We start from the raw sequence: 12,136 nt of genomic DNA on the forward strand, positions 1-12,136 counted from the left end.
GCGCCGGTACTCACCGCGGCGGGGTCCCGCGGGGGTCGCGGGGGTCGCGGCCATCGGGCCGGGGGCGGCTGCGGGCGGCTGCGGGCTGCGGGCCGCGGGCCGGGATGTGGCGGCGGCGCCGCGGCGGGGGCAGCTATGAACGTTGCGGCTCCTCCGCAGAGATGACTCACGCGCGCTCCTCGCCGGGGCCGGGGTTCGCCATTGGCTCGCGGCGACAACAGCATCAGCTGCTCCCCCGGGGCGCCCACCCCCGCGGCCGAGCGCCGAGCGGCCCGACCCGGGCGCGGGGTCAGGGGCCTGGCCTCCCTGCGGGGCCGCAGGCGGGGTCCGGGGCTGCGGCTGCACGGGACGGTGAAGACGAGTGCTCGGCAAACACTTGTTTGTTTGCTGAGCCCCCAGAAACTGGGGCACGGACCCGGCGAGCTCCCTCGCTGTCCGCCAAGGGCCTGACGGCTCCTCGCGGAACTTGCTGATGGGACAGGTGATGGGTACGGAGCGGCGAGGTGTGCTGACACCTGCAGCATCTGCGTAGTTTAGGGGTTTTCCAAGTGACCTGATATCGCAGAATAACGCGTGAGAGGGGCCCCCGGGGGTCAGACGTGGAGCCAAAAAACTACCTTTTTTGTGTCCTGCTGTGTCATCAAAAAAGAATGGCCATGATCATCGGAAAAGGCTGAGCTGCTTGCCGGTTCTCCGGGGTATCTCCGTGAAGCGAGAGTTTCTTCGTGGACCTGAGCCACGGCGGGGGCCCGGGAGGCCTGCAAGGGTCAACCTCTCCGCTGCCTCTTCGGACGGTGCTTGTTTGGAGAACAGGTTCATCCAAATGTCGATTTGTATTTATCACCGTCTTTAAATGAACGAACAAACACTAATATAAGTCCTAAAATTTCTGGCATAGTTCAGGGATCGATACAGAAGAGGAAGCCGAGGTTCCCGAAGGCTGCGGTGACGGCCAAGGCCAGAGGTGCCCCGAGGCCAGACACGAGGCCCCGCAGCTGCTCCTGCCGCGGGCCACAGCCCGAGTCCCACGGGCGGGAGAGGAAGGAACGGGCGCTCGTACACGGTTGATCCGTATTGAAACACAAATAATTTCACAGGCAATCGGAATTAAGGATAAAGCACACTTTATTCAGTCTTTATTCAATCTCTTGGAATAAAAGCGTTACCTGATGGGAACTTTAGTTATTTTGACATTTTTAAGATCTAAGCAGATAAAATAATTTTTTTAAAATGACCAGTTAACAGATTTTGCTGTTTGGTGTTTTAATACCGAGCGGCCGTGACGTGTAGGGCGTATGGGGTGAACGGGGCCCCCGGGGCCCAGGGAGGGAGCGACGGCCCGGCGCGTAGGGGCCCGCGCGTGGGTGCGGGGCGGGGGCCGGGCGGCGGGACCACGGGGAGGGGGAGCCGCGCAGGCGCACCTAGGCCGCCTCGGGCAGCCGCGCTCCGGGCGACCCCGCCCGTAGTCCCGCCCCCGACGTCGGGACGAGAGAGCGCAGCGTCCCCGGCCCCGTAACGAGCGCTTGCCCGCCGGGGGCGCCCGGTGCGCGCGGCCTGAGGGCGTGGACGGGGCCGCTCGGCCCGCCCCCCGCTTCCGGGCGCCCCGCTTTAAAAAGGGCCCGTGGAGACCCGATCGCCAGACGCCGGGGCGCCGAGGGCGGAACCGCGGGCCCCGGGCTCAGGACGCGGCCCCGCCCCTCCCTCGCGCGATCGTGACGTCAGGCGCAGCCGGTGCGCGATTGGCTGCGGAGCATGTGGCGCGCGGTGGCGCGGGCGCTGGCGATTGGGCCGGCGGCGCGGAGGAGGGGGCGGGGCCCGGGGGAGGAGCGCGCGGCGGAGCGTGTCTGGCGGGGCGCCGGGAGCCCGGGGTAGGCGGGGCCGGGCCGGGCCGGGCGGGCGGGCGGCGGGCGCTGCGGGAGCGGCCCGGGCTCACGGGCTCCTGTCGTGTGTCGTGTGTCGTGTGTCGGCGCCAGGGTCGCGGGCCGGGACGGGCGGGCCGCCAGCATGCGGGAGGTGGACCTGGACGAGCTGGACGCGCAGCAGGTGCAGCTGCTGGCCGAGATGTGCATCCTCATCGATGAGCACGACCGGCGGATCGGGGCGGAGACCAAGCACAACTGCCACCTGAACGAGAACATAGACCGAGGTGGGGGCAGGTGCGCGGGCGGGGGTGTGTGCGGCGGCGGGGCACGTGCGGGGGCGAGAGGGCAGGTGCGGGGAGGGCAGGTGTGCGGGGTGGGGGCAGGTGCCGGGAGGGCAGGTGTGCGGCGGCGGGGCACGTGCGGGGGCGGGAGGGCAGGTGCGGGGAGGGCAGGTGTGCGGGGTGGGGGCAGGTGCCGGGAGGGCAGGTGTGCGGCGGCGGGGCACGTGCGGGGGCGGGAGGGCAGGTGCGGGGAGGGCAGGTGTGCGGCGGCGGGGCACGTGCGGGGGCGGGAGGGCAGGTGCGGGGAGGGCAGGTGTGCGGGGTGGGGGCAGGTGCCGGGAGGGCAGGTGTGCGGCGGCGGGGCACGTGCGGGGGCGGGAGGGCAGGTGCGGGGAGGGCAGGTGTGCGGGGTGGGGGCAGGTGCCGGGAGGGCAGGTGTGCGGCGGCGGGGCACGTGCGGGGGCGGGAGGGCAGGTGCGGGGAGGGCAGGTGTGCGGCGGCGGGGCACGTGCGGGGGTGGGAGGGCAGGTGCGGGGAGGGCAGGTGTGCGGGGTGGGGGCAGGTGCCGGGAGGGCAGGTGTGCGGCGGCGGGGCACGTGCGGGGGCGGGGGGCAGGTGCCGGGAGGGCAGGTGTGCGGCGGCGGGGCACGTGCGGGGGCGGGAGGGCAGGTGCGGGGAGGGCAGGTGTGCGGGGTGGGGGCAGGTGCCGGGAGGGCAAGTGCGCGGGCGGGGGGGACAGGTGCGAGGAGGGCAGGTGTGCGGCGGCGGGGCACGTTCGGGGGCGTGGGGGGGGCAGGTGCGGGGAGGGCAGGTGCGGGGGCCGGGCGGCTGGGAGGCGGGGGGGGGGGGTGGGGGGGGGGTGCAGGGCGGCTGGGAGGCAGGTGCGCTGTCTGCAGCGGGTCCAGGGCTCTGGGCCGCGGGCTGAGTGGGCCGCGTAACTGCTGTTTTACGTGAAGTGAAGTAACCGCTCGTGTTGGCCCGCAGGGTTATTGCATCGAGCCTTCAGCGTGTTTTTATTCAACACAGAAAATAAGCTCCTGCTGCAGCAGAGGTCGGATGCTAAGATCACCTTTCCAGGTCAGTGTGCTTCTGACTTCAGCGTTTTGTGCGGAGGTGGATCCAGGTGGCTCTGCCAGGGGCACCGTTGGTGGCAAAGGCCGATGCGGTGGGTGCCATCATTTCGTGTTCTGCATAAAGAAGCGTGTCGCATGAGTGCAACCTGCTAAAACAGCGATGAAAACTGCTGCCTGGGACGCCTGGGGGCTCAGCAGGAGCGCCTGCCTTCGGCCCAGGCCGTGACCCCAGGGTCCCGGGATCCAGTCCCGCGTCGGGCTCCCTGCGAGGAACCTGCTTCTCCCTCTACCTGTGTCTCTGCCTCTCTCTTTCTCTATCTCTCATGAATAAATAAATAAGTATTTTTTAAAACACACACAAAAACAAACCTACCTACCTGTATATGTACATGTATTTCTTTTTTTTCTATTTTATTTTATTTATATATTCATGAGAGAAGCAGAGACGCAGGCAAAGGGAGAAGCAGGGAGCCCAACATGGGACTCAGTCCCAGACCCAGGATCACACCCCGGGCAGAAGGCAGCTGCTCCACCGCTGAGCCCCCCAGGCGTCCCCACCTGCCTTTCTAACATCTGTTTTTACAAGTGTTGTAGGTTTAGCTGTGTACACTTCGCTCTCTTTGGTTAAGCAGGTGTTCATAAAGAACTTATCTAGTTGTGTCTCCTAGAACAGTTACTGATAGCTCATCATAATTGACTTAGAAATCCTTATTTTCCTGTTACTTTTAAGTTTTCTTGATTTTTTTAGACCTGTTTCAAAGAACAGTTAATCTACACGCTTTAACCTCTTCCAGGTTGTTTTACCAACACATGTTGCAGTCATCCATTAAGTAATCCACAAGAGCTTGAGGAAAGCGACGCGATCGGAGTAAGACGAGCAGCACAGAGGCGTTTAGAGGCTGAATTAGGAATTCCCATGGAAGAGGTAACCAGGTTTACTGCACAGTTGTACAAGCTGAAATCTTGTTTACAGATTCAAATATGCATTAAACCATTTTAAATAAAATTTTAAATTTAAGGTGAGTCTCTGCCTTGTAACCTTGTGAGTTCCTGGCCCCAGAAAGCCCCCCCATTAAAGATGATTTAAGTTTTGATTTCCTCATATTATGTGAGAATCTTTTTTTTTTTTTTTTTTTTTTTTGAGAGTGAGAGAGAGAGAGATTAAGCACAAGCAAGGGGAGCTGCAGAGGGAGAGGGAGAAGCAGCCTCCCGCTGAGCAGGGAGCCTGACACGGGGCTCCATCCCAAGACCCTAAGATCACGACCTGAGCCCAAGGCAGATGCTTCACCTACTGAGCCACCCAGCTGTCCCAACTTAAGAGAATTTAGCTCAATGCTGAAATGGATTGATCTAATAACCAGTATATGAAATTAACTATTTTTATGAATATTTTTGAAACTTATTTATTCACGAGAGACACAGAGAGGCAGAGATACAGGCAGAGGGAGAAGCAGGCTCCCTGAGGGAAGAGCGATGTAGGACTCGATCCCGGGACCCCGGGATCACACCCTGGGCCAAAGGCAGATGCTCAACCACTGAGTCCCCCCGCCAGACGTCCCAACTATTTTTTTTTCCGTCCCAACTATTTTTATAATTAATCAGATCAAAGATGATACAGAAATCCTTACAAATATGTACTATAAATCTGATTGGATAAATAGGAATCTTCCTTTTTTTCTGGCATTGTCCCTTTTTAAATAAAACCTGGGTAAATAAAGTATATCTCCTGTAGCAAATAGTTTTTTTCCCTTGGAAAAGTACCATTAAGATGTGAAGAAGAAAAATAAATAAAAATCAAAAAAAAAATTTAAAAAAAGTGAAGAAGAATGTCACACATCTAGTGTGAGGAACTGCTTTTTTATATATATATATATATTTCGATAAATTTAACTTAACTTTTTGGTCATATGGGGGAAAAACTAGGCACGTTAAACTTTGTAATACTATCTTCATGTGTCATCACTCGGAGATTAATGTTTTAAGAATTCTAATTCTGCAGCTACGGTTGTGTTCAGGATGTTACGGAGTGAGGTGGGCTGTTTGACGTTACCCGTGTTGTTGGTGTTTTTTGCTGAGGTTTTCTTTTCATCCCAGGTTCCTCCAGAAGAAATTAATTATCTAACACGAATTCACTACAAGGCTCAGTCGGACGGCATCTGGGGGGAACACGAAATTGATTACATTCTGTTCGTGCGGAAGAACGTGACCTTGAATCCAGATCCCAATGAGATTAAGAGCTACTGTTACGTGACAAAGGAAGAGCTAAAAGAACTTCTGGAAAAGGCAGCCCGTGGTGAAATTAAGATAACTCCGTGGTTTCAGATTATCGCCGATGCTTTTCTCTTTAAGTGGTGGGATAACTTAAATCATTTGAATCAGTTCGTTGACCATGAGAAAATACATAGAATGTGAATGTGGAGATGAGTGATTAGTAAAATACGGAAAAATTTCTCCACTTAGTAAACTTAATATGAATTTTTTTTAATTTTTGGTTCCCCTTAAGAACTCATCATCTAAAATATTGGTATTTTACAACGAGAATTTGGAAAAGTACAACCAACTTGTTCACTTTGTATCACATGGCCCATAAGTGTGGGTTGCTGTTTGTAAAAAACATGTGGGAGATTATAGTTAAAAAAGGGGGGGGGATTCACTTCATTTAACCTGTCTAATCACATAGTCCAAACAAATAAGTGAAGCTCTTGATTTTTGAGATGTCATGATAAACATCGTCCGCACACTTTGCTCTTTGCCAAATGCTTTATAAATCATTACATTTTTATCAGTCTAGAAAAATGTGCAGTGGGAACTGTTTGCTTAGTTACTCCAGAACAGTCCAAGCTAACTTTCCATACGAGCCGATTAAACTAGTAAAACAGGTTCAAGAGAAATTAAACGGTGTGTGTTCTGATTTCTGTCATTCTAAGTTGATTCTGTGGTTTACTCATTTGGGAAGTATTTTGATGCTGAAAGTCACACGTTGCTGTGGGTGACGATGCTGCTCAGGTCCCTTCTGTTAGAGCCTCTGCCCCTTCCTGACGTGTTTTCGGAACATGCCGGGCAGGCGGGCAGTCTGTAAAGTGGGAATTGGGTTAATTGAGGGAGTCCAGCACCGGATTTCTTAAGCTGGACACTTGGCGTGTGGGTGGTAGTCCTTTATGGGGAGAGTTCACCCCGTGTGTTGTAGGACGTGTAGCAACTCCCGGTTGCCGCCCGCCCACAGCCATTCACCCCTGTTGCCCGTGAGTCACAGTGACACCAGGTGCCAAGTGCCTCCTGGGGCACAGGCGCCCCCAGCTGAAAACCAATGTTCTCCAAAGTCAGGCTGTATTGTAGGGGGGGAAATCTGCAGGAAGATTAATGTCCACATGAGATTCGGGGTGTGGGGTGTGTATTTATTCGTATTTAAATTGTACCTCGACGAATGCATTTTTTTAAAACTCTTGCCATAGATTTCTCGGACCTGAAATCTTACAACAGCTGTATTATCCTCGAATGTTGTATAATAAACACTGGGAAGATGAAAAATTATTTAACAGAGCTAAATGTTTTGTGAATTCAGTAGAAAAGCCCATTTCTTAAGCCTGAAGAGTTGCTGAAAACTTCAGGCAAGACGATGTGGCAAGTACTAATTTTACTGAGAAGCAAAACCAATAAAAGGAATTACCACATTTTAATATTGTTGTCTGGTTTGTCAAAACTTTAATCCCGTAAAACTTTAATCCCACAATTTAGTCTTTTGATGAAGTTACGGGGCCAGAGCAGGAGCTCCGTGGACGTGTCAGAGGATGGACGGTCCTTGACCTGATGAACCCTCAGAGCTCTCCCATGTGTTTCATGAAGGAACTTTTTTATAATAGTTTTGTTTTTTAAAGATTGTATTTATTTATTCATGAGAGACAGAGAGGCAGAGACACAGGCAGGGGGAGAAGCAGGGTCCCTGCAGGGAGCCTGACACAGGACTCAATCCCGGGACCCGGGGTCACGCCCTGGGCTGAAGGCGGCGCCCACCTGCCCCCCGCTGCCCCCTCGCTGACTTCTTGTAAAGTTTTATTTGAGACCCGAGATCCTAGGCTGGGGAGGGGGGCAGCGAGCGGAGCAGTGTCCCCGCTGAGCAGGGAGCCCGACCCGACGGCCCCGGGATCCCGAGGCCACCTTCCCATGCCTCGGCCCCACTTGCCTCGCGTGGTCTCAGAGCATCGATTCTATCCTGAAGACTTCACACAGCCTGCACCCCAACGTGGGGCTCAAGCCCGCGACCCCGGGGTGCAGGGCGCTGTGGCAGGACCCGGCCCCCCACACCTGCACCTGCTCCCACACCCCCTCCGCCACCGCCAGCCACTGCAGCCCCACGCTTCCCCCCTTCGCGGCGGCACCCACCAATGTAGACCCTTCGCCTTGGCCCAGATGTGAGCCCCGATGGGTCACCTCTCCAGGTCCTTTGCCTCCGCCCCAACCCTGGTGGCCTCCGTCCGTGGTCCTAGCCCGGCTCCCGCGCGGAGGCGGCAACCTGGGCCCACGCAGCCCCCGCCTACCCCGAGGCTGCTTCTCCCCAGAATCACTGCTTTCCACGCCCATCCATGACCGGCCTTCGCTCCTGCAGGGCGGCCGGGCTTGGGCACGTGGGCTGCCCACGGGGGCGTCAGGAGTTGTGGCCGGGGGGACGGGCGCCCACGCAGGCAGCGGCCGCCCACTTCTCCGTGCCGTGAGGTCGGCCGGCGGCAGGGCGAGGACAGCACACCGGGTCCCCGGCGCCCGGACACACCCCTGCCCGGTGACCCCGCTGCAGCGGCTGCCAGGAGCCCAGGCTCGTGCGCGGCCAACAGGAGCAGCTCAGCGCCCACGCGGGCAGGTGAACACGCCAGACCTTCCCCTAAGTGCGGCCCGGGCACGGGGGCTCTGGCCGGGGTCTCGGGGGCACGGAATCGAGTCCCCATCGGGCCCCCGCTCAGCGACGAGCCTGCTCCTCCCTCTGCCTCTGTGCTTGCTCCTTGTCTTTAAATAATAAAATAAAAATAAAAATAAAAATAAAATACAGTACCCGGGGCACCTGGGCAGCTGAGTCGGCGGAGCGCCCGGCTCTTGGTTTCAGCTCCGGTCTTGGTCTCGGGGTCATGAGTTCAAGCCCAGCGTGAATCCTACTTATAAAGTAAATAAACAAAACCCAGTATCGGGTAAGGAGGGTGCCTCCCTCACCCCAGAGTCTTCCACTGAACCAAGAATTCAACTGACCTGAAGCAGACGGAGGGAGGAAAGCTCCAGCCCCTCCCGTGGGCACAGGGGGCAGCGGAGTGACTGGGGCAGGGCGACCCCCGTGACGCAGAGACGGGGCCGGGGACTGAGGGCCCGCAGGTGCGCAAGCAGGTGGCCGCAGCTTCCGTCACTAACGGAGTTTTCGTCACACTGGGCTGGGGGAAGGCGAGCACACAGCAACGAGGCCTCTTTTTTTTTTATTATTTTTTTAAAGGTTCCACTCATTTATTCATGAGACCCCCAGAGAGAAGCAGACCCAGGCCAAGGCAGGAGCAGGCTCCGTGCAGGGGGCCCGACGCGGGACTCGATCCCGGGACCCCAGGATCACGCCCTGGGCTGAAGGCGGCACTAAACCGCTGCGCTACCCGGGGGATCCCCTGAAATTTTCTTTAGATAAGTCCCAAGGTGGGACAGCTGGCGGGCTCAGCGCAGCGTGAGGCTCGATCTCAGGGTCTTGAGTCCAAGCCCCATGTTGGCTGTGGGGTCTACGGAAAACACACACGCGGGGCACCCAGGTGGCGCAGCGGTTGAGCACCTGCCTGCGGCCCAGGGCGTGACCCCACGGTCCTGGGATCGAGTCCCATGTTGGGCTCCCCGCAGGGATGGAGCCTGCTTCTCCCTCTGCCTGGGTCTCTCATGAATAAATAAATAAAATATTTTTTTTTAAAAAAGGGAGAGAAGTAAAGCGAAAAGAAAGCTAACAAACCTGCAGGAGGGGAGGTGCTCCCGATGAGGCGTGCTGCCACCCGCGTGGGGCCCGCTTCCCGGGCAGGACAGGACTGTCCCCCTCGGGGCTCGGGCTTCCTCCAGCACTGCGGGGGGTTCCCCACCCCCCCCACCCCCCGGGCTGCTCAGCCCCTCTGTGGCTGCCGGCCCAGAGCCAACGGCCAGTTGCTCCCCCTGGAGGCCCCTGAAAGTTGGCGCCCAGGGGGAGCTGCCGTCCTGGGGCCGCGGCCCCTGCCCTCCCGGAGTCCGGGCGTCCTTGCGCCCTTGGTCCCCCCACAAGGCTGCAGGGTCGCCCCCCCATCCCCCCTGATCCCCCCCGCAGCAGCAGGAGCGCCCTCTGCTTGCCGCAGCTCTGAGGCACGGCCTGAGACCAGGGAGCGTGCAGTCCTCCGGTTTCGCTCCTTCCCTGACTCTTTCAGCTACTCCCTGAACATCCCTGTGACCCTTAGGACGGACGGATTTCTACAGAAAGCATCACTGGGACCTTGACAAGGGTCGCGCCGGATCCGTAGGCCGCAGCGGGCAGAGGGCACTGGGCACGGACTCAGCGCTGGGCGTCCTCACCTCTCCCGGCAACAGGTCACGCCTTCCAGTGGATGCTCCTTTCACGTCCACGGCTAACTCCCAAGGGTTGTATTCCTTTTCATCCTATTACAGATGGGTTATTTTAAGGTAGTTCTGGGCTGTTCACCATTAACGCATAGAATCGTTAAGTCTTTTTTTATTTTACATCCTGGAAAGTTTGCTGAGTTCATATTTTTTGGCATGAAACACTTGGGGCTCCCTACAAATAAAATCATGCTGTCTGGGCAGACAAGATTTACTGGTTTCCTTCCAAATTTGTATGCCTTTTCCTTCTCTTTCTCATGAACTGCCCCAGCGAGGACTGGGGGCTGCTACGCAGAGTGGCCAGGGCGGCGTGCGGGCCACGTCCCTGACCTGAGGAGGCCTTCAGGTTTGCACCCCCCAGGGAGGCGCCGCCCACGGGTTTTCCACAGCTGGCGTTTACTGTGCGGCACTAACTTCCGTCTCAGTTGAGTCCTTTCATCATGAAAGGGCACTGAATCCCACCAAGTGCTCGTTCCGCATCCCGGCGAGACCCATGGGGTTCTCGTCCTTCGCTGTCAACGTGGTGTGGCACCTGCGCGCTGGTCACCCCCGACGCCCGGCCCCACCGATCACGCCGCGCAATCCTTCCGACGCGCACGCTGTGGCTGCTGGCTTTTCGTTGAGGACCCGAGGGTCGATATTCCAGAGGGATCCTGGCCCCCGGTTTTCTTGTGATGCCATCTGGTCTCGGTATCCGGGCAATGCTGGCCTCATGGAATGAGGTAGAAATGGACCCTTCCTTCATTTGGGGGGGGGGACCATTTAAGGATGGGAGGGGGTTTTTATGTTTGGCACAACTCACCAGGGAAGCCACCTGGACCAGGGCTTTTCCTTGCTGGGAATTTTACTGGTAAAAAACACTTAAACCTTAAGTTTATCATCTTAACCCATTTTCAAGTGCACGCTGGTAAGTCTGTTCACGTAGGTGTACAGATCTCTGGTGCTCTTGCGTCTTGCAACTGAAACTGTCGCTATGAAACACTCCCCGTGGCCCAGCTCCAACCTCTCAAATCCGTGTTTCGGGAATTTTGACTAAGTTACTACTTTGGGGTGAACCACAGGGCACTCGGCTATCCTCCCTCAGCAGGGCCCCTTGCAGTCCGGGCGCGCCACGCGCCAGGCTCCTGGAGGCTGCGGGCTGCACGGGCTCCCGGGCCGGCCCCTCTGCAGCCAGCCATCCCACACTGGCGGGAGCGTCTTCCTAGTGAGGATCCGGAGTAATTCTGCTCGGAAGCGAGGCCGCACACGCCTCTGGGCCGTCCTACGCTGAATTTCTTGGCCCCGTACCGACAGGCGGGATAGTGCACACTGTTACCCGAGGACTCGGACTTGAGGAACCTCCATACTCTTCTCCAGAGGAACTGCTCCCGGTTGCGTTCCCAACAGTAGTGCACAAGGTTGCGATTTCTCTACATCCTTCGCCACCATCCGTGTTCTCTCGAGTGTCCATCCTCGCGGGAGTGAGCTCACGTGGGTTTCATCTTCATTTCTCTGTATGAGTGATTTTCAGTATCTTTGCATGTGCCGGTTATTTGTGCGTCTTCTCTGGAGAATTGTTTGAATTTCCTGCCCAATTTTTAACCAGGTGGTTTTAGGTGAGTTGCAGGAATCCCTTATGTGTTCTGAACATTAATTTCATAAAAAATTATTTTTATTGATGTTTTATTTCATAAAAAAAAGTTTGCAAATATCTCCCATTTCATAAGGTGTCTTTCACAGTTATTTCCGTGGAAGCACAGAGATTTGATGTCATCCCATCTATCTTTTTGGTTTTATTACTTGTACTTTCCAGCTTGGGAATTGGGGGGCACCTATTGGACTTTTTGCTATTGCTCTTTTGTTCATGCCCCATTTTTTGTATGCCTTATGATTTTGTTGAACACCGGACATCTGAAATCTCCTAACGTGGTAATTCCGGAAACCAGATATTCTCCTTCCCCAGAACGGCTGGGTGTTTTGAGGGGCATCACTGTGCCAGCCAGAGGTAAAGACTGAAGGTCTCCTTAGTTCTCTGACGATGTGTCCTCCCCTGGGCACGTGCGGTCTTTCCAAATTCCCTTGACAGCAGCTGCTTTTCAAAATCCTAATTCTTTAATGTCTGGCCCCCACAAGGTAAAGCAGGAAAAATGCAAAGAAACAGGCCCTGGCTCTTCAAACCCCCTGCATCTGGCTCGGCGGGTGGGGACTGAAGGACGGGGCCCACCTGTGCCCACACCTCTGCCATTAGAAGCAGCAACGAGCAATCTACCGTGACAATCCTCATCTTCGGGGAGCAAGGTCCTCAGCAAACCCCGAAGCACACAAGCAGCCACAGGAACACGCAGGCGCAGTG

The 12,136-nt window shown here is 56.7% G+C and overlaps 2 protein-coding genes across 5 annotated transcripts in view; one reads left to right on the forward strand and one right to left on the reverse strand.

The window, feature by feature from the left end:
• The window catches only part of WDR37 (WD repeat domain 37), an 89,284-nt gene extending 89,144 nt beyond the window's left edge, over nucleotides 1-140 (reverse strand). Inside the window, exon 1 of the mRNA XM_072825957.1 lies at nucleotides 15-140. The gene's annotated coding sequence lies outside the window, so the exon portion shown is untranslated. The remainder of the gene's footprint in view (nucleotides 1-14) is intronic.
• On the forward strand, nucleotides 97-6,893 carry IDI1 (isopentenyl-diphosphate delta isomerase 1). Of its 4 annotated transcripts, none has more exons than XM_072825975.1 (5): nucleotides 97-813; nucleotides 1,974-2,146; nucleotides 3,128-3,220; nucleotides 4,011-4,141; nucleotides 5,311-6,893. In XM_072825975.1, the coding sequence occupies exons 2-5, from the start codon at nucleotides 2,005-2,007 to the stop codon at nucleotides 5,626-5,628; spliced, it is 684 nt and encodes a 227-aa protein (XP_072682076.1). In that variant the 5' UTR covers nucleotides 97-813; nucleotides 1,974-2,004; the 3' UTR covers nucleotides 5,629-6,893. The 4 variants fall into 4 exon arrangements, with proteins under 4 accessions (XP_072682076.1, XP_072682075.1, XP_072682074.1 ...); XM_072825974.1 differs by lacking the exon at nucleotides 97-813 and adding an exon at nucleotides 1,600-1,731; XM_072825973.1 differs by lacking the exon at nucleotides 97-813 and adding an exon at nucleotides 1,753-1,868.
• The last annotated feature ends 5,243 nt before the right edge of the window (nucleotides 6,894-12,136 follow it).

Source organism: Canis lupus, chromosome 5 (assembly GCF_048164855.1).
Source record: "Canis lupus baileyi chromosome 5, mCanLup2.hap1, whole genome shotgun sequence".
NCBI lineage: Eukaryota > Metazoa > Chordata > Mammalia > Carnivora > Canidae > Canis > Canis lupus.

Coding starts and splice junctions, on each gene's coding strand:
- IDI1 (XM_072825977.1), top strand. CDS start 1,753: ATGTGGCGCGCGGTGGCGCGGGCGCTGGCGATTGGGCCGGCGGCGCGG. Junction 1,848..1,919: donor CGCGCGGCGGAGCGTGTCTG/GCGGGGCGCCGG, acceptor GCGCTGCGGGAG/CGGCCCGGGCTCACGGGCTC. Junction 3,221..4,010: donor TGCTAAGATCACCTTTCCAG/GTCAGTGTGCTT, acceptor AACCTCTTCCAG/GTTGTTTTACCAACACATGT.